Source organism: Peromyscus maniculatus, chromosome 19 (genome assembly GCF_049852395.1).
Source record: "Peromyscus maniculatus bairdii isolate BWxNUB_F1_BW_parent chromosome 19, HU_Pman_BW_mat_3.1, whole genome shotgun sequence".
Classification (NCBI taxonomy): domain Eukaryota; kingdom Metazoa; phylum Chordata; class Mammalia; order Rodentia; family Cricetidae; genus Peromyscus; species Peromyscus maniculatus.
This window is the reverse complement of record NC_134870.1, coordinates 11,228,100-11,253,952: the sequence shown is the minus strand read 5'-3', so window position 1 is coordinate 11,253,952 and position 25,853 is coordinate 11,228,100. Positions and strand designations below refer to the sequence as shown.

The following is a 25,853-nucleotide window of genomic DNA, read 5'->3' as shown; positions in this document are numbered from 1 at the left end:
TGGAACAGTATGCCCAAATAAATTCCTTCTTTTATAGGTTGCCTTGGTCATGGTGTTTTATCATAGTAACAGCAAAATAGCTCCCCACTTCAGCAGGCATGTCTATAACACTCAGAGCAGTTTATTTTTCTAACGCTGGACACTGAACCTAGTCCTTGCACATGTTAGGTAAGGGCTTTACCAATGAACAACATGCCTAGACCTTTGATTTTTCTCTTTAACTGCAAATCAGATTCCTTTTTTTTTTTTTTTTTTTTTTTTTTTTTTGGTTTTTTCATGACAGGGTTTCTCTTGTGTAGCTTTGCGCCTTTCCTGGAGCTCACTTGGTAGCCCAGGCTGGCCTCGAACTCACAGAGATCCGCCTGCCTCTGCCTCCCAAGTGCTGGGATTAAAGGCGTGCGCCACCACGCCCGGCTTTTTTTTTTTTTTTTTTTTTCTTTTACTTTGACTTTTTTTTTTTTTTTTTTTTTTTTTTTTTTTTTTTGGTTTTTCGAGACAGGGTTTCTCTGTGTAGCTTTGCGCCTTTCCTGGAGCTCACTTGGTAGCCCAGGCTGGCCTTGAACTCACAGAGATCCGCCTGGCTCTGCCTCCCGAGTGCTGGGATTAAAGGCGTGCGCCACCAACGCCCGGCTCAGATTCCTTTTTAGCAACTCTCTCTTTCCCTAGTTCTCTGACAACACTGAAGCAAATGTATGAAGTCCTTTTCTCCTCATTTACTTTTAAAATTATTTTTGTGATATGAATAATCAATCCAAAACATAAAACACTGGATATCAGGCATGGTGGTGCACACCTTTAATCCCAGCGCTTGGAAGGAAGAGGGAAGTGGATCTCTGTGAGTTCAAGAAAAGCCTTGGTCTACACAGTGAGTTCCAGGCCAGCCTGGGATACAGAATGAGCTCTTGTCTCAGGAAGAGAGAGAGACTGAGTCCTAAATTGTAGAAAACTGTCCAAAGTACAAAACACTGGAGTCATCAAGATGGCTCTGAGGATAAAGGCATTTGCTAGTTTGATCCCCAGAACCCACAAAGTAGAAGCAGAGATGGAGGCATGAAGATCAGGAGTTCAAGGTCACCCTTGCTTCTAAAGTGAGTTTAATGCCAGCTTGAGGAACATGAGACCCTGCCTCAAGTAAACAAGAGACTAGCAAGACGACTTAAGGGGTAAAGGCACCTACCACCCTACCACCCTACCTGACTACTAGAGGGAGATCTCCAAGACATAAGAGGTGGAAGGAGAGGCAACTCCTGAAAGCTGTCCTCTTCTCTCCACTCCCCCACGTCCTGGGAAGCAAGCATCACCTCGCTCAAGTGAATTCACTGAAAACCCATACATTCCATTAAACAAACAACCAAACAGGCCTGGGATAGAGTTCATTTGGTAGAGTGCCTGCCCGGCCTGCCAGCAGACACAGGCCCTGAGTTTGATACACAGCACCCTATGCGTAGTATATCTGTAATCTCAGCTAGGAAGAAGAAAGAAGCAGGGCTTGCTAGTCATGGTGGCACAAGCCTTTAATCACAGCATTTAGGAGGCAAAGGCAGGAAGATCTCTGAGTTCAAGGCCAGCTAGCTCTACAAAGTCAGACCTTGTCTAAAAAAAAGAAAGAAAGGAAGGAAGGAAAGAAGGAAGGAAGGAAGGAAGGAAGGAAGAAAGAAAGAAAGAAAGAAAGAAAGAAAGAAAGAAAGAAAGAAAGAAAGAAAGAAAGAAAGAAAGAAAGAAAAGAAAAATGAAAGAAATTTAACGACTAAAAATGGACAGTTATCCTTGACTGCATAGTGTGTTCAGGGCCAGCTGGGATAAATACCTGGGACTCTGTGTCAAAGTCAAGATGACGATGATAATACCTATTTATGGACGTTTGGAGTATAAAATGACTGGAGCAAACAGAAGTCACGATCTGAGCCTTTTGTGTGGGGCATTGGCAATCCAGTCCAGGGCTTGGCTTGTGCTATGCAAACTTTCTACCACTACACTCCCCATTTCCAGCTCTCAGCCTGAAATGCAGAGGCTTCTCTGCATTTCAAATGTTCACAACATTTCATTTCTCACCATTTTTAAAGGAAGAGACCGAGTTTCTGAGATTCAAACACTTGGTCACAAGATGGCTCATGGCTGTGCTGATTTCAAACCCACTTTCAGTCATGCTCAGCTGCCACAGTGCCACAATTGTGTTTGTAAAGGATCATTTCTACATTCGTCCAGAGAATTGTTGTCACTGTGCATGCTTGATTTGCCATAGATTTATAAACTAAAATCAACAAAAAATAGCCCTGTTTGAAATCTAATCCCAATATGGGATACTGAAAACAAAGAGCTTCGCTTGCAATTTTCTCATTTTCCAACTTAAGTTCGGCACGAAAGAGTAATTTAGTTAGAATGTACAATTGGTGTTAACAACAGTCTCCAGTGCAGAAAGGACTCTGGTTAACATTTATAAAGTGGAAGGGGCCCAAGTTGGCCAAAAGGAAGAACATGGAAATTCTGCCCACAGGCAGAACAATGGACATAGATTTGTCCAAACAAAGAACAGTTAAGGGAGGGAAGACAATTTGTCCAGCCCTTGTTATGATATTTTATGACTATTTTTCCAGTGACCAATTTCCTATTCACTTTAACAAAGAAAAAAAGATTAAACAAAAGTAAATGTAACATTTTGTGAGTTTATATTATCCTTTGGCAGAAACAAATAAATTACTGTGTTCAAAGTCCAGCCCCTGAAAACAATCTGGAGTCATATGATTACAGAGGCAAGGCTGCCCCTTCAGAGCTGTAGAGGAAGTTTCAAGACTTATTGTTCATCTTTGGTTCAACTGCAAAGCTTTAATGTTAATAAAGGTTAACCTCAAATCCTGGGGATCTATCTCAGGACACAGAACTTGCTTAGTGATTTACAAGTCCCTCAATTCCACACAGGCTCACAAAGTGGAAAATGGGGAGTTGGTAGGGAGCTTTCTTACCATGCAAGGATCCTCAACCTGATATAAACTGGACATGCAGTGCATGCAGGTCAGTGATCCCAGCAGTCCCCAAGTGGAGACAGGAGGTTCAAGGCCAAGTTTGGGTGAGTGTGGTAGCACCTTTAGTCCTAGAACCCAGGAGGTAGAGGCAGGCAGATCTCTGAGTTACAGGTGGGCCTGATCTACATAGTGATATCAAGGCCAGCCAGGGCTACACAGTGAGACTCTCAAAACAAAACTTTTCAAGGTCATCCTCACATCCTCAGCTTCTTTGTGAGCTAGACTACTCTACGTGAGACCCAAACTCACCCCTGAGCCCCCCAAGGGAAAACAAATAGGTCTTTAAAAATGCCGTTCTCGCCGGGCAGTGGTGGTGCAAGTCTTTAATCCCAGCACTCGGGAGGCAGAGGCAGGCGGATTTCTGTGAGTTCGAGGCCAGCCTGGACTACCAAGTGAGTCCCAGGAAAGGCGCAAAGCTACACAGAGAAACCCTGTCTCGAAAAACCAAAAAATAAATAAATAAATAAATAAATAAATAAATAAATAAATAAATAAATAAAAAATGTCGTTCTCTTTAGGCTATCGTTCGGACCTAATCAACATATTCCATGACATTACACAACAGAACCTTGGCTCTCACACTGTCTACCTGGCCTTTAGATGGCTTGTCAAAGAGCTATGTCTAGAGCTAGGAAACAACATCACTAACTGGAAAAGACGTTAAAAACGTAAGCCTTGAGTTTAAAGTACAAAGCTGAAAAAAGAAACAAAACAAAAACCAAAACCAAAAAAAACAGGTCCTGAGAATAAACCACAAAGTGGAGCCAAGAGCACTCTTGATTTAAACACTGTGTGGGCGGCACATTCTCCTCTCTGGTTCACAATGGGCACCAGGGCTTCTCGGCTCTCCCTATTTGTCAAGCCTTACTCAAGTGCCGTTAAAAACCACAGTCGTGCATATGCATTTTTAATATACAGGGTTTGGTTTGGCTTGGTTGATAAGCGGAAAGTCGGCACCAGCGTACAGTGTTTGTGTTCTTTTGCTTTATCTTGCTTTAGTTAGTTTCATAGAGTGGGCTTTGCTTTCGACCTATACATGCAATCACACAACTCAGACCCATGTAACCAAGAAAAAAACAAAACAAAACAAAACTGCCGGAACAAACGGCTAACACAAATTCACACATGGAAGGCCTCTCTGCTTATTCAAACATCCCCTAAGAGCATACCCATTACGATCGGGGCTTCATTTTTAAAGCCGTAGAAACTACCACTGCTTTGCAACGGTAGTGAGTTTTCACTACACGATACGAGATTTTGAGGAAAACTGTCTAAACTTTCGGTTCTGGGAGAGGCTGGTGTCTATGCCAGGTAGCAAGCACACAACCTCCAGTCACTTTGCATCTGAGTTTTAAATGGGTGAATTAATTCAGTGGCATGGAGCAAACGTCCAAGCGACCTCAGAAAGCCTTTGGCAATACACGTCTGTGTGTGTTGGGAAAGGGATGTGGGGTGAGAATTGAAAGAGTTTGTGCAGATCCTCTACAGCACAAGAGATTAAGCCTCCGGAGGTTCTGGAACATGTGCACAGATCCAGGAAAACAAAACCCACCCAGGTTCTCAGGAGAGTGAGAGACACACCCAGATCAGTCAGAATCAGCTGGGCTACTGTGCATGGTGGGAACCCCCTGCCATACCGCCCCACGAGCCCCGGCTCTCAGTCCTGTGTAAGCGTCCCCCAACCAGCCCTGCATCGGGTTCCCCAATAGTCGCTGCTCTACTCCCACCCACTTTGTGCCCCCCGCTTCCCCGGCGTCCTTCCCCGCTGGGTGGTCGCGCCACCCGAGCTCCCGGACACTCACACGTGGCCACAGCGGGTCCGAACCGGCTGATGTAGCACCTCCAGGCACACCGAGCAGTCGAAGGAGGTGATGGGAAGCTCCGGGTCCCCGCTGCGCTCCAGGGGCCGCGGGGAGGCGGAGGCGGGAGCGGACTTGGAGCTGTCGCTGCTCAGCAGGGAGCCCATCGCTGCGCGCTAGCTCTGCTGGCTGCCAGGAGCTCGGTGCGGGCTGCGGGGGGGTTCTGTTGTCCCTCCCCGGAGGAAGGAAGTCCCGGCCCAGCCGGGATCGCCGCCTCCTGACTCGGCCAGCCGCGTCGCGGGGCCTCTCGGTGGAGCGCAGGCAGAGCGCGCGGCTGCCGCTTGCAAACGTTCTTCCGCGAGCTACCAGGCTGCAGAAGCTCGAGGTCCCCGGAGAGTGAAACCTGAGCATTCCACCCGGCGACCGCACTCAGAGTTCTGCAAAGTGCAGTTTGAGAACACCCACTGGAGGCCGGATGAGTCTATCTGGCCTCCAAGTTGGTATCTTAATAAGCCTCAGAGCCGACCTATGACCATTTCGGTGATTGACTCAATACTTCAATCAGGGAGAGATAGATAGCCCGGGGCACTGGAAAGTTTCCTGATTCAGAGCCCCACTTGGTGGTGTACAAATACGATGCCAGCAGTCAGGCAGAAGGATTGCTGCGAGTTCGAGGCCAGCCTGGGCTGCATTTGAACACGGCTGTGTTTCAAAAGTAGGCAAATAAGCCAGATATCATGGCTTATGCCTTCATTTTCAGAACTTAGGAGGATTATCCAAAGTTTCAGGGCAGCCTGGACTACCATTCAGGGCTGTGGAATGAGACCACCTCAAGAAAACACCACCATTTTAGATGTAGTTCAGTGGTGGTGTGCTTGCCTAGCCTGTATGAGGTCTGGGTTTGCTCCCCAGTACTGATGTAAATGATAAAGTGAGGAATAAAATAAAACTCACACCTGCATATGGTAGGGCACGCCTGTAATAACAGTACTTGAGAAGCTGAGATAGGAGGGGAAAAATAGGTTGGAGACAGCTATAGATATAATGCAATCGTATGGACAAATACACACTACTCTGTGGACTACACATAATATTACAAAATCCGTAATGTATTACAATCTCCCGGTCTTCACCCAGTTTCTCCTAGTCTTTACCCTTTGATGTTCGTTTTTGAGACTTTTAAATTTTTTTTTCCTCTTTTCAAGACAGGGTCTCTTTGTATAGCTCTGGATGTCCTGGAACTTGCTTTTTAGGCCAGGCTAGCCTCAAACTCAGAGAATGCTTGCATCTGCTTCTGCTGGAATTAAAGGCATGTACCAGCATGGCCAGCTGACACTTTTAATTTTATTTTATGTTGTTTAATTTTATGATGCTGGGCCTTGTCTCTCAGGCAAACAATTAATCATTAAGCTGTAACTCAGCTCCCTTTTTGCTTAGTTTTTGGTTTTGATTGTTGTTGTTTTTGAAAATGGGCCTTACAATGCAGCCCTGGCTGGCCTGGAACTTACTATGTAGGCCAAACTGGCCTTGAATTCTCAGAGATCTGCCTCCCTCTTCGTCCTGAATGCTGGAATTAAAGACAAGCACCAATGTAGGCAGAGTTTTCCTGTCCTGCAGCCACTTTCAAGCACACTGAGGCTTATATTAATTATAAATGCTTGGTCAATAGCTCAGGCTTATTACTAATTAGCTTTTACATTTTAAGTTAATCCATATTCCTTATTTACACTCTACCATGTGGCAGTACCTTTATTAACATGGCATATTTATCTCCTGCTCCCTCTGCATCTGGCTGGCAACTCCAGGCTCTGTCCTTCTTCCTCCCTGAATTCTCCTTGTCTGGCTCTCCTCCCTAAACTTATTCTGTTCAGCTATTGGCCAGTCAGCGTCTTTATTAAACCAATCCCTGTGACATATATTCACACAGTGTAAAGGAATATTCCACAGCACACCAACATGCCTGGCCTAGCCATAAGCTAATGAATAGGTTTACAGTATCAAGTATGTATTCTCTCCTTTTGACCAGACCTAAAATCCAATCAGAAATCAGTTGGTTAATCCCAGAACAGTCAAGTCACTATTACACCAGTGATAGGCAATTTTTGCAGGTAGAGTTTTTGTTAGAAGTAAATGGATGGAATGGACAGTGACGCCTACCAGGTGGAGTTAAACACATGTTCTGTCTCTGACTTAACTCATTCTGCAGGCATTTAATGAGGGAGCCTACTTGGTGTCAAATAGATCACTAGTCATCAGAGGCAGGATAAGGGATGTTCTAGTTAGTTAGTTAGCATTAACTGCGAACTTGACCCCGCCTAGAAAGTAACTGGGGAATTGTCTTTATCAGGTTGCTCTCTGGGCTTGTGTATGACAATGAGAAGTTGTCTTGGTTGTTTGTCGATGAAGGAGAGCATAGCCCACTGCAGGCAGCACCTCTCTCCAGGTGGTCCTGAGCTATATAAGAAAGCTACCTAAACATGAGCCTGGGAGTGAGCCAGAAAACAACGGTCCTCCATGGTCTCTGCTTCAGCCTCCTGCCTTGAGTTCCTTCCACAAACTCCCTCGATAATGGGCCGTGACCTGGAGGTGAAGCCTAATAATTTGCTTTTAGGTGGAATGTTTTATCATAGCAACAAGAAGGAAACCAGGACAGACCAAGGAGTGGACCGCTACTGGTTCTGGCCGCCGAGCGCCTCTTCACCCTCACTGTCCTCCTCTTTAGGTGGATTCTTTTCTTCATCTCTGAGTTTAAGAGACTCTTCTGACTGACTACTGTGGACCTCGGTGGTGAAGGCAATGCAGTGTATGTTTATGTGTGTTTCCATGACACACAGTGACTCTGGAGTGCTACCTCTCACTGTGGCCTTTTCAACCTCATGGCCCTCCCTTTTCATGGAGTCACAGCGTTCCCAGCACCTACCTCTTAGAGGATGATGCACTTCCTCTTCATCTCCTGCCTTTACAGCTTGCAGCATTTTACCAACACTTCCTTTTTCTCTTGCATAATCTATTCAGTTAGTCCGTGGTTTACACCAAAACTGACACCTCTTTCCTGTCCTCAAGGCTTTTATTCTGATAGATATGCTCTTAAGAAAATAATATCTTTAGCTGGGCGGTGGTGGTGCACACCTTTAATTCCAGCACTTGGGAGGCAAATCTCTGTGAGTTCGAGGCCAGCCTGGTCCGAAGAGAGAGTTACAGGACAGCCAGGGCTACACAGAGAAACCCTGTCTCAAAAAACCCTCCCCCCAAAAAGAAAAGAAAACTTCTATAATAAAGTATATCATCAGTGATCAGAATCTATGAAAGGAATGAGGATGCTGACTTCACCCAGAGTGTGTAAGGAAGGAGAGAGCAAGAACGAACTTTCTGGAGTTAGAGATGTAGCTCTCAGTTGGTAGAGTGCTTTCCCAGCATACAGAAAACTGGGTTTCATATCCAGCACAGCAGAAACTGAGTGTGGCTGTGCCCATCTGTAATCCCAGCTCTGGGGAGGTGGAGGCAGGAGGATCAGAAATTCAAAAGTCTTCCGCAGCTATGTAGCAGATTTGAGGCCTGCCTGCTTGACACACCTAGGCCTATCTTAAAAAGTTACAAATACCAGCATGGTGGTGAAGGCCTTTAACCCCAGCACTTTGGAGGCATAGGCAGGTAGATTTCTGTGAGTTTGAGCACAGCCTTGTCTACATACCAAGTTCCAGAACAACCAGGGCTATGTAGAGAGACCCTGTCTCAAAAATAAAAGTAGAAAATAAAAAAGGCAGAAAAAACAAAAACAAAAACAGAAAACAGCATTCCATAGCTAGTCATGATGAAGCACGTCTTGAATCTCGGCACTCAGGGGGCGGAGATAGGACATCCTCTGTGAGTTGAGGCCTGTCTACATGGGGAGTTCCAGGACAACCAGGACTATATAGTGAGACTCTGCTAGGAGGAGGAGGAGGAAGAGGAGGAGGGAAGACATTCCAGTTTCAAATGGAAGGAAAATCCAAGTGTTCCGGACAGATGGGGATGACGGAGCCGTGGTGAGCACAGACAAGGGGCCAGGAAGCCCCAGGCTCCGGCTCTGGAAGCTTCATTCAGTTCCCTGATGCTTGGGTTTCCAGCACACAGCACTCAGCAGAGGGAGGGGAGACTGGAGGCGAGGCGGTGTGAACACCAAAGCGGCCTTGGCTGTATTTTCAGGTGGCTTCTGTGGCTTTACAGACCCAGTTCAGAGCTTGAGCAAGTCAGTGACATGGCCACATCGGCAGTTCTGTCGCGTCATCCTGTCCCCAAGTTGTCTTGCGTCAGACTCACCTGAGAAGCCTGTTGAAATGGCTCGATGCCAAGATACCAGACTTCAGTGTCTGGGTGAGTTATGAAAGCCACACGTTAGCTGGCTGAGGTGGTGCCCTCAGGAAGCGAACTCAGGAGGGTGGCTGAGAGTGCCATGAGGCCAGCTCGGGGTATACAGAAAGACCTTTGCTCAGAAAGGGAAAGCAAACAATAGCTCATCAAAATGGAAACCAAACCAGACAACCAACCAGACAAACACCTTACACATTAGACAGTCCCCAGCGGCCGCACACAGGGCTCAGTGGGCCATTCCTGGAGAAGCAGTTCAGTGGTTTCTACGGCAGCCTGCTCTGTACGTCATTGTGGCAACAGCAAACCTGCCAGGCGGCAGGAGAGCCACTTGCTTTTATTTTGGCAGAGTTTGAGCCTCCTCACTACTGGGTGGTGTCTTGCTGGTCAGACACTCTGGCCCTGAAACATGGGTATCTCCATGCTTACATGGATCACTTCATAAATTCTCACCTATAATCCTATGGGCATAACAATGACTTATAGCACTCTGCAGAAACATCTGAGATGTGATCTTGAATAGTGTGTAGCACCTTCACAATGATAAAATGAAAAATTGTTTCTTTTGTAGAAGGCAGTACTTAGGGATGGAAACCAGGGCCTTACACATGCTAGGCATATGCTCTGTATTCAGCTGTCTTCAGAGCTGCTTTATTATTATTATTATTATAATATTAATTTTACTTACTTTTTTTTTTTTTTTTTGGTTTTTCGAGACAGGGTTTCTCTGTGTAGCTTTGCGCCTTTCCTGGAACTCACTTGGTAGCCCAGGCTGGCCTCGAACTCACAGAGATCCACCTGGCTCTGCCTCCTGAGTGCTGGGATTAAAGGCGTGCGCCACCACCGCCCGGCCACTTACTTTTTTTTTGAGACAGGGTTTCTCTGTGTAGTTTTGGTGCCTGTCCTGGAACTTGCTCTGTAGACCAGGCTGGCCTCGAATTCACAGAGATCCGCCTGGCTCTGCCTCCTGAGTGCTGAATTTTCACTTACTTTAAAATTTTTTTTTTTTTTTTAAAAACATTTCTTTGTTGAGGGAGAGGTGTCCAAATGCCATGGTGTGCACGTAGAGGTCAGAACACAATGTAAGGGAATTGGTGCTCTCTTCCCACTCAGATTGCCACAAGCTCCTTTCCCACTTAACTATCTTGCTGGCCCCATTGCTCGCTTCTCAAAGCGAGAAGGACATCATCACAAATGCCATTCCACCGCAGGACTCATGTGCTCATCCAGATAAATCAGTCAAGGACCTGGATTCTCTGCCTTGATTTGTGATGGCTGGTTTTTCCGACTTGAGTGCTGCCCTTTGTTTTTCTGCCAGCCAGTCTTACTGTCTTTAGTTGCTAGGTTTCAGATCGTGTGTGGTCAGCAGGTATCTCCATGACATTCTGACCAATTAATCCTCCATCTACTGTAGGTAGTCCCAGCACAACATAGCCTCAAAGCACGCTGCTTGACTTGAGTAATGACTCAGGGAAGATCATGTGGGTGTCAGTGAGAGGCTCTTCCTGGGTAACTCCTGGGCCTGAATTCCTTTCATTTTCAGGGTGATCTACTTCAATACACATGAACTCACAACAGGTATAGAATGGAAAGGTTCAAAGGAGCTTCTGACCCAGTTCTCCCATTTCCCAAGAAGTAAACAGCACCACAAACACATACAAAAAAACAGTATATTTTGGTTTGAATAAATGTCCCCTGTGGGCTCCTGTGTTTGAACACTTAACTGGTAATACAGCTTTGAGGGGCAGAGGAACCTTTAAGACGTGAGTCCTGGCTGCCCGGTGGGTGTTTAAGGGGTTATCTTGGCCCTGCGTGCTGTCTTGTTCTCTGCTGCCCCGTTTGCCACTGTGTGAGGAAATTTACTACATGTTCCTAGTGACCTGTAACCACCATGCCATGCCTTCTCCACCACGAGGGACTCAAGTCCTGAGCCCAGGTCAATCCTTCCTCCATTAAGCGGCTTACCGTGTTGAGAAAGCACCTGATCCAGTACTGCTCAGGGACAGTGTTTGGCCTCTCTTGTAAACGGGCCAATACTTGGAAATAATAAGGCGTAGCTGGGTGTGGTGGTGCTCATCTTTAATCCCAGCACTCGGAGGCAGAGCCAGGTGGATCTCTGTGAGTTCGAGGCCAGCCTGGGCTACAGAGCAAGATCCAGAACAGGCACCAAAGCTACACAGAGAAACCCTGTCTCAAAAACCCAAAAAAAAGGAAACCATATTTGGGGAAGCAGGATCACAAAAGGTAAAATGATAAATAACAAACTAAACAGCAACTTCATAGACACTGAGGCAACACTATAAATTAGTCCACGATTCACTACAAATAAGAACTTTCAGGATTTTCCCCGAACTCCCCCACCCCTATATAAACACTTTCCTACTTGATATTTGTCTACTATGTATCTTGTTGTCCTTTATCACAAAAGAGTGTCAGTGCTTTCACTTCAAAAAAATGTGAATGTCGGGTGGGTAAGGTGGCTTCGCAGGTAAAGGGGCTTGCCGCCACGCCTGACAACCCGCGTTTAATCTCCAGGACCCGCGTGGTGGGAGGAGAGAACTGACTCTGACCTCTACCACCAGTGGTGTGTATGTGTGTGTGTGTGTGTGTGTGTGTGTGTGTGTGTGTGTGCTGTGATTGTATCTTGTGCTAGTATTATATGTAACTTAGGTAAATCATATCTTTCACCTGGGTAAGTGAAGCTATCTTTTTGTTGGTACATCCTACAAGTGTAGATCAATCTGTCTCCTGTTAGAAGGCTGGAAAGATCAGGGTCCCTTTGGCCATTGCCCACTCTCAGGCCTTATCACTCTGTATTCAACTCTGTCTATAATCTACACCTAAAGAACTGGCAGGCAACAATAAAAATACAAACCAGTGCTAAGTGTAGTGGCAACCATCTGTGATGCCAGCAAGGCAAAAGGATCATGAATTTGTGGTTAGCCTTTGCATCAGCTCCTGTGTCCAGGATCCTGCCCTGCTTGAGTTCCTGTCCTGACTTTCTTCAATAATGAACAGCAATATGGAAGTGTAAGTCAAATAAACCCTTTCCTCCCCAACTTGCTTTTTGGTCATGGTGTTTCATCACAGCAATAGAAACCCTAAGTAAGACAGTATTAAAGTTTAAAGTCTGCATTCGTAAATCCCTGAGATGATACAAAGTACAGGGAAAAACTTTAGGTCTTTAAGGCACAGCCTTAAGATCTCACAGCAGAGCCTTGGGAGAGGGATCATCCACATAGTGTTGTTCCCACACCACAAAAAGTCAGAGTAATGAAAGTACCTCCAGAAAAAGCATTTATGAATTTTATTATCCCATTTCACAAATGGAAAACTGAAGTGTATAAACAGATGTGGGACAATTCATTTATAGTCTGCGCCCCCATAATTAGAAACATAAGGCAGTTGAGAAATAGATGCATGGAAACTATGGTAGCAGTTACAGGTTAATGATCTAAAGCTGGCAAGAGAAAATGATAGATGGATTTTAGGAACCCCTGGGAAGGACAGAGCTAAGAACTGTTTGTAAAAACACAGCTTTTTCCTAGCTCTTTCCTTGAGACAATGACAACTCAGTAGCAAGGATGGGACGGGCAGAAGAGTTGGGAATAGATTTCTTGTAGCTGAGGGTGGCCTTGAACTCCTGCTCCTCCTGTTTCTGAGTGCTGGGATTGCTGGTGTGTGCCACCACAGCCACCTTGCCACTTTTTAAATCACCTCAAATTTCAAATTACTTGTATCATATGAAACACAGTTTGTATTGTGCTCAGGTGTGGAAGAAAACTAGAAAAAGAAAGGTTTTTTGTTTGTTTTAAAGAAAAAGGAAAAACGGCAGAACACTCTTTGCATTTGGCTGTTTTCTGTCCCGTTAGCACTTGGTCATTTGCTTCTACATAAGAGGAAAGTGGGGCAGCATGGAGGCAGTGGGGAGGTGTGGTCCACTTAGTGATTATAGACCACGGACTCCTGGGCTAGGCTACATCTCTAGATACCACGATGAGCTCACACCTGAACTTGCCAGCCTTAGCATCCTGGAAGCTGAGGAGGGTCATCCTCGGCCCCCTTACAGCTGGCAGCAGATGCTGTAGGAAGAGACATCATAGATCAGCAGGCGCCAGACTTTGACCTTAATTTGAGGACATTAAAGAAAACCATTAAACCAGGTGTGGCAGCACTCAGGAGGCAAAGGCAGGAAGACCAGAAATTGGAGGTCATCTTGGGCTATGCAGTGAGCTCCAGGGCAGACTTGGCTATGTGAAATGCCTCCTCTCAAAAATATATGCATTTTCCTCCTTCAGTGCAAAACATCAAGATAACACATCATCACTGGCAATAAAAAACTCATTAAAACAACAATGTGAGTATATAAAAGGTCATATGAAGAGAACTAACTTACATTTATCCATAAATTCTTCAAAGCATTAGGTAATTAGACTCAGCAGGATCAAAATATGCCATAATTGCTTTTTAGTCTGCGTCTAGCTTGAATGCATTGCATTAGCCTGTTTTCTTCTCTTGACCCTAATGTAAAACTGGCTGCCCTTCTGTTATGTGAGCCTGAAGCTTTGGAAATACCAGTGCTGCTGCAGTGAGCAAACCGGTGACCATAGACACAATGATGCGAGCTGTCAAACGAGATACACTGTTTCATTTTTATATCGAGCCTCATCAAAGACCATTCTACTGAATTAAAGCAACACTACACAAAGAAATGGCAAAGGTCTGAAGAGGGCACATGCCAATAAGCCAAAAGCTTCGGAGGCTGAGGCAGGGGGATCAGAAGTTTGAGGTTGGCCCAAGCCACATTGTAAATTTGAGGCAAGCTTGAGCTATGCATCGAGACCTTTTCTCTCAAAAGAACAAAAATAAACCGGGCATAGTGGCACACACCTTAATTCCAGTACTAGCACTTGAGGGGCAGAAATGGGAGGGATCTTTTTTAGTTTGAGGCCAGCCTGGTCTATATAGCAAGTTCCACTACATAGTGAGACCCTGTCTCAAAAGACCAAAAACAAAACCCCAAACCCAACAAGAAAAAACAAAAGTATTTGCCTTGTACACAATATATACATGAATATTAAAATATGACACAGTATCTCAGAAATGTGTGAACTTTTTATATGTCAATTAAAATTAACTTTGGCTGGGCTGTGGTGGTGCACGCCTTTAATTCCAGCACTTGGGGAGGAAGAGGCAGGCGGAGCTCTGTGAGTTTGAGGTGAACCTGGTCTATAGAGTTGCAGGACAGCCAGGGCTACACAGAGAAACTCTGTCTCGAAAACCAAAAAAAAAAATTAATAATAATTATAACTCGGGCTGAGGGTGTAGGGCTATAAGTTTACAGGCAAAGTCCTGGGTTTGATCCTTGGCATTGCAACATTGTAAAAAAGGAAAAGGAGGACCAGGAAACTTAATTTGGGGCAGATCACCTGTGTAGCATGCCTGAGACCCTAGGTCCCGTTCCCAGTAATGTCAGCACTCTCTCTCTCCCTCTCTCTATTTTTTTTTTTTTTTGGTTTTTCGAGACAGGGTTTCTCTGCGTAGCTTTGCGCCTTTCCTGAAGCTCACTTGGTAGCCCAGGCTGGCCTCGAACTCACAGAGATCCGCCTGGCTCTGCCTCCCGAGTGCTGGGATTAAAGGCATGCGCCACCACCGCCCGGCTCTCCCTCTCTCTATTAAATAAATGTAATTTTTAAGACCCCACAACCAAAACCCAACTAACCAACTCCAAGCCTTGCAATTAAACTCAAAACAAACGAAACCAAACAGAATGGATTAAGAAAATGTGGTACATATACACAATGGAGTACTACTCAGCAGAAAAAAACAATGACAGCATGAAGTCTGCAGGCAAATGGATGGAACTAGAAAATATCATCCTGAGTGAGGTAACCCAATCCCAGAAGGACAGACATGGTATGTACTCACTCACAAGTGGATTCTAGATATAAAGCAAAGAACAATCAGACTGCAACCCACAGAACCAGGGAGTCTATCTATCTATCTATCTATCTATCTATCTATCTATCTATCTATCTATCTATCTATCTATCTATCTATCAATCATCTATCTATATAGCAGGGGGGACCCTAGGATGACTGTATGACCCTAGGATGGCTTATAATAAATTTTGGTTTTACTCAATTACTGGGCAAGCCTCAATGAAACATTTAACAATTAGGATAAGAATTTATACTGTATCAAGCTAACAATAGAAAAATAAATTTAAAAAAAGTGAAAACAGGAAAGAAAAAGAAAAGATACCTCACTTCCCTTGTGTTCTGGGGTTTTCTTTCAAACCCTGCTTTAGGGAGACAGCCCTGTTAGGCAGAAAATAAAGCTTGCTTAATTAGACTAAAAAATCTAAAAAACAAAAACAAACAAACCAAACAATCCCAGAACCTTACACGTATCTAGCAAGCATTCTACCACTGAGCTACATGCCTAGTAGCAACACGGAACCACCAGGCTACTAACACATATAACATCTGAGAAATGATGTCTTTTCTTCTAATATATGGCCAGGGCTTACTAAGTTGCTCATGCTGGGCTCAAACACTTGGTGATCTTCCCTTGGCCTCCTGAGTGCCAGGACTTACAGGCCAGGCACTGTCATATATAATGGCTTTGTGTATGATATGGCAGTGCGTACTTCCTGCTTATCTCTCTGTTTTCACAACGAATATGGAAAAAGCAGGTGCTGCTCAGTCAGCTGGAGCAGAGAGGAGAGAGTCAGAGTTTCCTTTACTTCCAGGCGCTTAGCCCCTCCCTCAGGAAGGACAGTGGGAAATCGATGCCAGAAGGCTCTGGAGGGGCTGTTGCTGATGGTTCTGCTGTCGTCAGGCCTGTGAGCAGATTCCTCTGCAGGGAATCGATACAAACATCTTGCCGCAGAGCAGACTGCAGATCAGGAACCGCAGACATCCATCAGAGAGAACAGCTGATGTCCTCAGAGCCCAAGCCAGAACTGCTTCTCCTGGCACCTGGGGCTGATAACTTGGTTCAGATAAAACAGAAAAGATGTCCAGCCCTCTCCATTTTCAGCCTGCTGTTAAAGTGGTACTTGGTAGAACACATGCCTACCATGCCTGAAGCCCTGGGTTCAATGCCCAGTGCTGCAGAAACAGGCAGGTAGTACTGGTCTGCTAAGCCAGCACTATGAAGGTGGAGGCAGGAAAACCAAGGTCATCTTGAACTGTGTGAGGTCAAACTGGCCCACATGAGACATGCTTCCCCCGCAAACAAGCAAGCTGTATTTTAATTTTATCTTGGTGCTGGGGATCGAAGCCACTTACTTATTTGTTTGAGGCAAGGTCTCAAGCTGTACTCCAGACTAACCGGGAACTTTCTATGTAGTTTCATTGTGGCAATGATCCTGCCTCAGCTTCCAGAGTCCTGGAATTGCAAGTGTGTATTACTATGCCCCTCTCAGTTTTTCTGTTTGTTTGTTTCATTTGGATGGTGTGTAGGGTGTGTGGGGTGTGTGTGTGGGGGTGTCTCATGTAGCAGTGGTTGGCTTCTCAAACTCACTGAAGAGGGAATTGATTTTCTAGTCCTTACACCTCCACTGCCTTCACCCCTGGGTTAAAGGCAAGAGCCACCATACCCTCATTTATGCAGTGCTGGGGATGAAATCCAGGGCCTTGTGCATCCTAACTGAGCTGCATCCCCAGCCTCTGTCTATAATTTTTAAAATATTTCATCCATTTAAGGAAAATTCACAAATAATAACAGCTACTCTTTCCTTCTTCTTTCCTTCCTTCCTTCCTTCCTTCCTTCCTTCCTTCCTTCCTTCCTTCCTTCCTTCCTTCCTTCCTTCCTTCCTTCCTTCCTCCCTTCCTTCCTTCCTTCCTTCCTTCCTGTTTGGGAGGGGTTTGTTTTTCCATACAGGGTTTCTCTGTGTAGCCCTGGCTGTCCTGAAATACCTTTGTAGACAAGGCTAGCCTTGAACTCACAGAGATCGGCCTACCTCTGCCTCCCAAGTGCTGGGATTAAAGGTGTGCTCCACCCTGCCTGGCACTATTAGCTGCTTTTAATATACATTAACTTTGTTAGTTACTGTGTGGGGACACAGCACAGTTGTGGAGGTCAGGGGACAGTTTACAGGAGCTGGTTCTCGCCCCCCACCATGTTAGTCCTGGGGATTGAATCTGAGTCCTCAGACTTAGCAGCAAGCATCTTTATGCCACCCCTCAACTATTATTTATGGGGTGTTTACTGTGCTGAGTATATTGTATAGGTAACGGGTCTCGCCTCTAACTATTAGACAGTACTACCATCCCCATTTGAACTCAAATAACCAGCACAAGGAATGCAGCTGATAAGCTCACAACCCAAAGCGGGGCTTGGGTCTGCGTGACTACAGTTTCAGTTTGTTAACTTGTGCACTGTGTTTTCTGTTTGAAGACACACAATTTAAGGAGAACAGTTTCATAAGTACTCACACGACTGCTAAGTGCTTTCGTTTTCTGAGATCCCCTTCATTACTGTTTGAGTGAGTGTTGCTGGGAACTTTTCCTTCTATTGTTCTCCCCACCCACTCTGTCCTTTCGGATCAGCATGAGCCACCACTTCTCCAGAAGTGGCCTTGAACTGGACCTCCCCTGACCCTGCCAGCTACTGTTTACTAGCTGAAGGTAGCTGCCTGACTCCATCCAGGCAGAGTTTATTCTACGGAAATTTCGAAATTCAGGTAGAAAGATTTCAAAATACAGAGATGGGAGAAAAAGGAGGGAGGGAAGGAGGGAAGGTGAACGTTTCTCTTGCATTATCTGTGACATGCAAAATTCAAAGGCTTTATGTAACTCACATTCAGACAAAGCCACTGGACAGTGAGGGAAAAACAGAAGACCTGGAGAAAGACAGAGGAAGAATTAAAGCTGGGCATGTTGGTGAACCTCTGTAATTCCAGTCCTCAAGAAGCTGAGGTAGGAAAATTAGAAGTGCCCATCTCAAAAACTAACAAAACGGTCAGGTGTGGTGGTGTACACCTTTAATCTCAGGAGGCAGGGCAGATGTGTCTCTGAGTTGGAGGCCTGTCTGGTCTACATACCCAGTTCCAGGATGGTCAGGGCTATGAAATGGGGAGAAAAAAAAATGAAACAGGGCAAGCGCCATCCAAGTGTTTTGAGACACAGCTACATCAAAAGCATAGAAAGTCTTCAAACACATTTCCTGGGCTCAGAACCCCACTGTGACACAGCATCTGTGTGAACCAGGGTATCATGTTTACTTCTCCAGTGCCTGGTTGTCTTACCCATGAAACAAGGTTAGTCGTGGCACTAATTATGCATGGGGTGGGGTGGTACTTAGTGAGGCAGACCTCAGCACTTGGGAAATGGAGGAGGAAGGGGTGCCCTGAGTTCAAGATCAGCCTAGACTATGCAGTAAGTTGCTAGTTAACCTGAGCTACAATGTGAGCTACAATACTATCTCCAAAATATTATATATAGATGGGCTATGATAGTTCTTTCTTTCTTTCTTTCTTTCTTTCTTTCTTTCTTTCTTTCTTTCTTTCTTTCTTTCTTTCTTTCTCTCTCTCTCTCTCTCTCTCTTTCTTTCTTTCTTTCTTTCTTTCTTTCTTGTTTTTTTGAGACAGTGTTTCTCTGTGTAGTTTTGGTGCCTGTCCTGGATCTCACTCTGTAGCCCAGGCTGGCCTCGAACTCACAGAGATCCGCCTGGCTCTGCCTCCCAAGTGCTGGGATTAAAGGCGTGTGCCACCACTGCCCGGCCTGTATCTTTCTTACAATGGTGACCCATGGTTAATTTTACATTAGGTATTCTAATTTTGTTAATGCCAGAAGTTCAGTAGAAATTAAAAAAGAAAGAATAAAAATGTATGATGCCAAGGAGTAAGTAAAATCAGGGGGCCTTTAGGCTGGAAAGATGGTTCAGTGGTTAAGAGCACATACTGCTCTTACAGAGGGCTAGTTTGACTCCTAGCGCCCATAATGGTCTGCTCATAATCATCTACAATACTAGCTCCAAAGGATTTGATGGCCTCCATGGGTTCCCCACACACATGCACATATCTGTACACAGACACATAAATAAAAATAAAATATTTAAAAAGTGAGGAGCCTTGTCTATCTCCTGAAGTGGGTATTGGAAGTGAGGGTGCAGTGAAGTCACCGAATCCAACCACTCTGTGGGTAGAAAGAAAAGTTTATAGGGGATCGAACCACTGGGCTGCCTCTGAATAGAAGCCAGCAGCCTGGTGGGAAAGTTTCGAATTTTACAGGACAGTCAGCAGGGTGGGAGTCTTCAGTTGACGTAGGCTCTTCAGGTTAATGGGAACTAGATGTTCTTGCTTGGGGTTGGTGACTGTTGGGACAGATAAGGCAGCTAATGTTTTTTTCTGAGGAATGCTGAGTGTAGCTATTCTCCTCTTTACCAGGGCCTTCTGTGGGATGCTGTCACCAGCATGGCCGTCAGGGGGCTTGCTTTGGTCCTAAGAGATACCTATGTCAGTCAACTTTATACACCTAACTTCTAGTACAAGGTCCTTTGTTTGTTGTTTTTTTTGATACAGGGTCTCTCTATGTACTCCTGGCTGTCCTGGAACTTGCTGTGTAGACCAGGCTAGTGGCCCCTAGTGCTGGGATTATTGACATGTACCACCGAGACTGGCCCTTTGTATTTCATTTTATTTTTCTGTCCAAGGTCTTAAATGTAGAAGAAATGTGATAACAACTTGTTGAATGAAAGTGGGAACCCCCGCAACTATTTACTTAACAATTACTCCACATTTGCATATTGTCATCCCCTCCAAAGGGAAGGTTGAAGCAGGGTCTCATGTAGCCCAGGCTGGCCTCACAGTTTGCTATACAGCTGAAGATGACCTTGAACTAAATCTTCCTGCCTCCACCTCTCCATGCTGGGACCACAGATGCTCAAGTTCTTTCTTTCTCCTTTTTTCCATGTTCTGCTCCCCCTCTTCCCGCTCCTCATCTCCCCCTCCCTCCCTCCCTTGTCCTTTCTTTCTCTTCACTCTATAATCTTCCTCCTCAGCACCTAAGTGCTGGTTTATTTTCTTTCAAGAGACGGGAACTCAGGCTAGAGACTTAGCTCACTTTGGTACAGACCTATGTGGTATACAGTACACTCTGGGTTCCTTTCCAGCAACAAAGAACACCTATAATCCCAGCACCTGGGTTAAGGATGAGAAGGATGAGGTGTGAGAAACATTATTTTTTTTCCTTTCAAAAGTGACTAGGTCTCCAGAGGCCAAATTCCACAGATCTCCCCCAACTTTGTAAAACTTTTATGCAAACCTTCTCTTTCCCACCTGACCAACTTTTGTTTATAAAAAAAAGGTCCTGCTGCTTCCCAGAACCTATGACACAGGGGCTGACACCTCTCCCTTCCCTTCATTTTCTCTGTGCTGATTATTTATTAACCAATTGCCTCAGATAGCGAGGTCAAGCTCCCACTGAGAGGATAGCCGCTGTCCCCTTCTGCATCAGTATAAAAGCTCCCATCTCCATCGAGGTGTGCTCGCTAGCCCAGTGGTAGGTTGTGGCACACCCTTTGTGCAAGAAGAAATTGCCTTGTTGGGGTCCCTTGTGCTTTGCTTCTTTGTGAGATGCCTTTCTAACAAAGGAAACCCTTGGCTGTTACCTGAATTTGAGATTACTCTGGACCACACTAGACCTTGTTCCTCCTGCTCCCCCAGACCCTCCAGGAACCATACTCAAATTGTGTTGTAGCACTCTCACAGTGCAGCCTTTATTCTGTCCCTTGTCACTACACTCTAACTGGAGTATTTTTAGGAGCTGTTACAAGGCAGGAGTTCACTCCCATCAGTCCCATCATCTCCCAGTGACCTCACACTGCTGGGTGCTGTTGTGAGCCTTTGCAGGCTGCCCCAGTTCTCTCGCCAGGGCGTCTATGTGAGGCTCACAGCTCTGACGACTATTACTGTCTCTGTTGCCTACTACTATGAATGGAGTATCCTCCCTTTACATAGAATTATCTAACATGTCTTTGAGTTGGCTTTTTGTTGTTGTTTTGAGACAGGGTTTCCTGTATCCCAGGAAGACATAAATTCACTATGTACCCAAAGCTGGTCTTGAAACTTGATTTTCTGCCTCCCCCTCTCAACTTCTGGGAACACAGATGTGTGCCACTATGCCCATCTATGGACCTGGGGTCTTGTGCATGAAGTAAACTGAACTATACTTCTTATATTAGCTCATATTATGTATCTAGGTATATCAGATTAGTAGAATTTATTACCTATTCAGTGGCATTGTCTGCTGTATCAAAGTGGATCTAAGTGATCCTCTGTTGTAGAATAGTTTTTTGTTATTTCCTTCTTTGCTGTTATGATGGTGCCACTAAGGACATCTATGGAGTGAGGTCTTGCACATCCCCCTCATATTTTCTTTAGGACAATAATTGCTAACTTAATTTGTTTTACATTCTCTTCATAATAAGGAAATGATGTCATGGGTAGTCAAGGACTGAATAGTTTTCAGGATTTGAAAGTGCAACTTGATAAAAATAGAAAATCTTAACAATTCCACCATGAAGACCAGCTTAATTACCAACTTCAACAATTCAAGGAAGCTGTGTCCCAGTGGCCCAGCACAGCCATCTTCCTGGCTACCTCATTTCTGTTTAGAATCTTGCTGTCAAGTAAACAATGTAGTTTGGGAAGAGTTTTCAATTATTATGTTTTGCTTTGTTTAAATATATAGTTAAGCTATCTTTTTATCTTTAAAAAAGTAGAACTGAATAAGAACTAAGCAAACATTTGGGTTTTTTTTTTTTTACTGTTTTTCACCTGATTAAATCAGAGTGTTTAAACAAAAGATGTATATAAGTGTATACTCCAAGCTGGGTATGGTACCTGTAATCCCAGCACTTGGGAGGCAGAGGCAGGCAGATCTCTGTGAGTTCCAGGCCATCCTGGTCTACAGAGTGAGTTCCAGGCCAGTCAGGGCTACATAGTGAGACCCTGTCTCAAAAACAAACAAATAAACAAATGAATGAATGAAATAATAGTAAAAACCCAGTATATTCCAGGGATGGAAAGGCAAGTGCTAATGATATAAGGAAGCTTCTAAGGGACAGTGAGCTGCCTCACCTAGCAGGACCATAGGAAAAAGAATGAGCCCACAGTTCAACATCTATGTGACTTTAAAAAAAGTTTAATAGTTACATTTTATCATCATCATCATCATTATCATCATCATCATCATCATCATCATCATCATCATCATCATCAGTGTGTGTGTGCATGTACCTGTGTGCTTGCATGTGCCATAGTTCAAGTGTGGAGGTCAGAGGATAACTTTTTTCTTCTTTTATTGAAAATATTTTTTTTCTCACATAATACATCCTGATTACAGTTTTTCTTCCCTGTGTTCCCTCCAGTTCATCCTCACCTTCCCTCACATCTGGATCCACACCCTTCTGTCTCTCATTAGAAAATAAACAGGCTTCTAAGGGATAATCATAAAATAGAATATAGTAAGAAAAACAAAAACTAGCATATCCGAATTGGACAAAACTAACAGAAGGAAAAGAGCCCAAGAGAAGGCACTAGTTCATGTTTCTCCTCCTATTGAGAAACCCTAACCCTTCAGGCTTATACCCCCCAAGCTCCAGGAGAATAAGGAACTAAAAGGAAAACTAGTTCCAAGGGCAACCTGACTCAGCCATTATTCAACCTGTTACAATGTAACAATGTAAAAAGATTTCTGTTAAGAGATGTGCTCAACTGTGACTGGGATAGTTGCAAGTGTTCCAGGAAGGACCACTGTGACCTTTGTGTAAACTCCACTCCCGCCCTGATACCCACCTTGAGGTTTCAGGAAGAATGTACACGTGGACGTGACTGTACCCACTCTGTGATCAGACCATAATCTTGTGAAACGAACTTGTATGGGAATTGTAATCTTGTGGTTTTTGTGGGTTTTTCCTTTAAAAGCACCCATGTGGCTACAGTAAGAGGCGACTCTTGCTCTCTGGAGCAGAGTTTGCCTGACTGTACAGCCGCATCAATAAACACCTCTTGCTATTGCATCAACTGGAATGAAGTCTGGGTTCTTGGGGCGCCCACTTGAGACCCAAGATTTTGGGGTCTAACACTATGACATGAGTCTAGGGGATGGGGCTCAGGTTGTCAGGTTTGGTGGGAAGAGATTCATTTCCGATCTCCTCTCTGTCAACTAGAATATAGATTTTAGAGAGGGGGGGGGAAGGGATAAAGGGAGAAGGAAGGAAAGGAAGAAGGAAGGAAGATGGTTTGATGCGTGTATATGTGAACATGAATAATAGATTTTCTGCCACCCGACAGTAAGTGTCTCAGCCAACGCAGTAAGCCATATCAAGCTAAACTGGAAAAGTGTAACAGCAGGTCTACTGAGCAAAGCAGCTCCTCGGTGAGTTCACCATGGCAGGGAAAGGGCTAGAGAAGTTGTTGGCCGGAACTATGGCAGGGAAGTTTTATAGACTGTAGGGGAGGGGGATGATGGGTCTGCCACATCTGGGTTTGTGACCAAGTAATGTCAAAAGCAGTGCTTAGGCGGGGACTTGGGTGCTTGGCAGCATCAGGGGAGAAAGCTGCAAGACTCGCCAGGCATGCATTTTGGCACCTTTCCTTTGTTCAGAGACTCCCAGGGCTGGAGTTAACAACAGGTTACCAGTTGCCTCATGTGAGTGCTGGGAAACAAACTTGGGCCCTCTGCAAGAGCTGTATGCATGCCCTTAACCACAAGCAACTCCATCCCATGCTGTCCTCTTGTAAGGGCACTGACTCCATTATGAGGGCCCCAGCCTCGTGATCTCACTTACACCTAATTAAATCCAAACTATCCCGAACGAGACCTTCTATAGAGATGTGCCTAGTTCCCTTCTCTGGGGTAACAAATGTGTTTCTTCTACATTTTCATCTTGTTCTACCAGTACTTCCCATGTCAGTTCGTGTTTATGGAGCTTGCTGATGCATTGGTAAGACTGTGAAGGCTCTCAATGATCATTCTACTTCCAAGCCTTCTCTTCTTATACATACGATACATACAATACATAGTTCTTTCCCTTTCCAACCTCAAAGCCATACAGGAGTCCTCATCAGTTCAGTTCTTCTGGTGCTCTTCAAAATCCTGAGGATCACAATGTTGCCATACACTCCAAATGCAGCCCTCTGCTCATGCCGATCATCAAGCAGTTTGGAGGGCAGAAGAGTGAGCTTTACACTAGCCAATTCTGACACATCTGGAGAGAAGTGTCTGCAAGCCAAGGACATTTTGCACCATAGACTCCCACTTGTGGCCCAGTGGAAACTTTCCGTGGTTGCTCTAATGTGTTCCTCCCACCAGCATATCAAAGAGCCAGAAAATGGGGGCAGATGTGGCTTTCAAGGGCAGGGCAACAGAGACAGTTCCTACCAGCTTTGCATGAGGTCTATGGGCCTTACCCAGGTACCTTTGCAACATGTTAGTTGTGTGAACATGGTTCAATCCATAGCATCCTTGCCCCCCCTGGACCAGTTATCAGCAAAGAGAACAGGATTCTCCTGATTAGCTTAGTTTGACGAGCTGAGGAGAAGAGGATTCGGGGGCGGGTGGTGGTGGCAGGGAGTCAGTCACAGAGTTCAGCCACAGAGGAAGCATATTTCACCATGGAAGACCGGTGTCTGAGTGATGAGAGAGCAGCCCAAGGTCAAGCAGAAGAAGCAGCACAGGTAAGAGTTAAACTCAGCCAAGATCAAGCGCCTGCCTTTGCTCGACTCCTGTTGGCCTTTGCAGTTCCTCTGGACCTCCTTGTTACAGTTCCTTCTCCTTTTGGTTTTGTGAAAAAAACTTTTCCCATTTTTTTCGAGACAGGGTGTGGTGATATTTTATTTGTACTGAAATGTGATTTTAATTTTATGTTAATAAATAAAGTTGCCCTGGGGTCAGAGCTATTAGAGCCATAGCAAGAGCATGGTGGTTAGAAGAGCTAGGTAGATTTCTGTGTGTTCAGGGATACAGCCAGTATTGGAGACATACGCCTTTAAGACCTGGAGGGCGGTACTTACAGGCAGTGATGAGGCAGTCATGTGGTTGGGTTTACAACCAATGAGAAGGCAGAACAGAAAGATTATTTAAACAGAGACACAGGAAGTACCTCCCTCTCTCGGGGAAGCTAGGAGCACTGCAGGAGGTAAGATTTTATCTCTGAGCTCTGACCTCTCGGCTTTCTCTTTTACCTTGGCTCTGTGTTTCTTATTTTAATAAGACGATTGGTTACATCTACATCTGGCGCCCAACGTGACAAGAATCCATTAAAAACTGCTTGGGGCCGGCTCCCTAGCCCGAGCAGCCGGCTCCCTAGCCGGAGCAGCCAGCTCCCTAGCCCCTGCCCAAGGTCTGCTTGGGCTCAGGCTGGACTGTGAGCTGCTTGCTTAAAGCCAGTGCTACAAACAGCTCAGGCCTGCCCTGCTAAACAGGGCCCCTGCCTGTAAAGCCAAGCCTTGACTTGGCTCAAGAGGGAACAAGTGGCTGGCTTTAAGCTTTAGCCGGCTACCCCTTCGCTTTCACTTTCACTTTCGCTTTCGCTTTCGCTTTCTCTCTTGCTTTCTCTCTGTCTCTCTCTCTGGATTCACACCTAGGACACTAGGTGGCTCTTTTGAAATTCACTCGGATTTCTACTGTTCTACGCAGATTTGGTAAGTCATAAAGGAAAAAATGGGTTTTC

At 45.1% G+C, this 25,853-nt stretch overlaps 1 protein-coding gene across 3 annotated transcripts in view; it reads right to left on the bottom strand.

Moving 5' to 3' along the window:
- The window catches only part of Rnf125 (ring finger protein 125), a 90,039-nt gene that overhangs the window by 23,771 nt on the left and 40,415 nt on the right, over positions 1-25,853 (bottom strand). Inside the window, exon 1 of one of the 3 annotated variants that reach the window (XM_042263671.2) lies at positions 4,823-5,387. The exons of the other annotated variants lie outside the window; for them this stretch is intronic. Coding sequence (XP_042119605.1) covers positions 4,823-4,986 — 164 coding nt within the window. The 5' untranslated portion in view covers positions 4,987-5,387. Of the gene's footprint in view, positions 1-4,822; positions 5,388-25,853 lie in introns of those variants that run through there. 3 annotated transcript variants of the gene reach the window in all.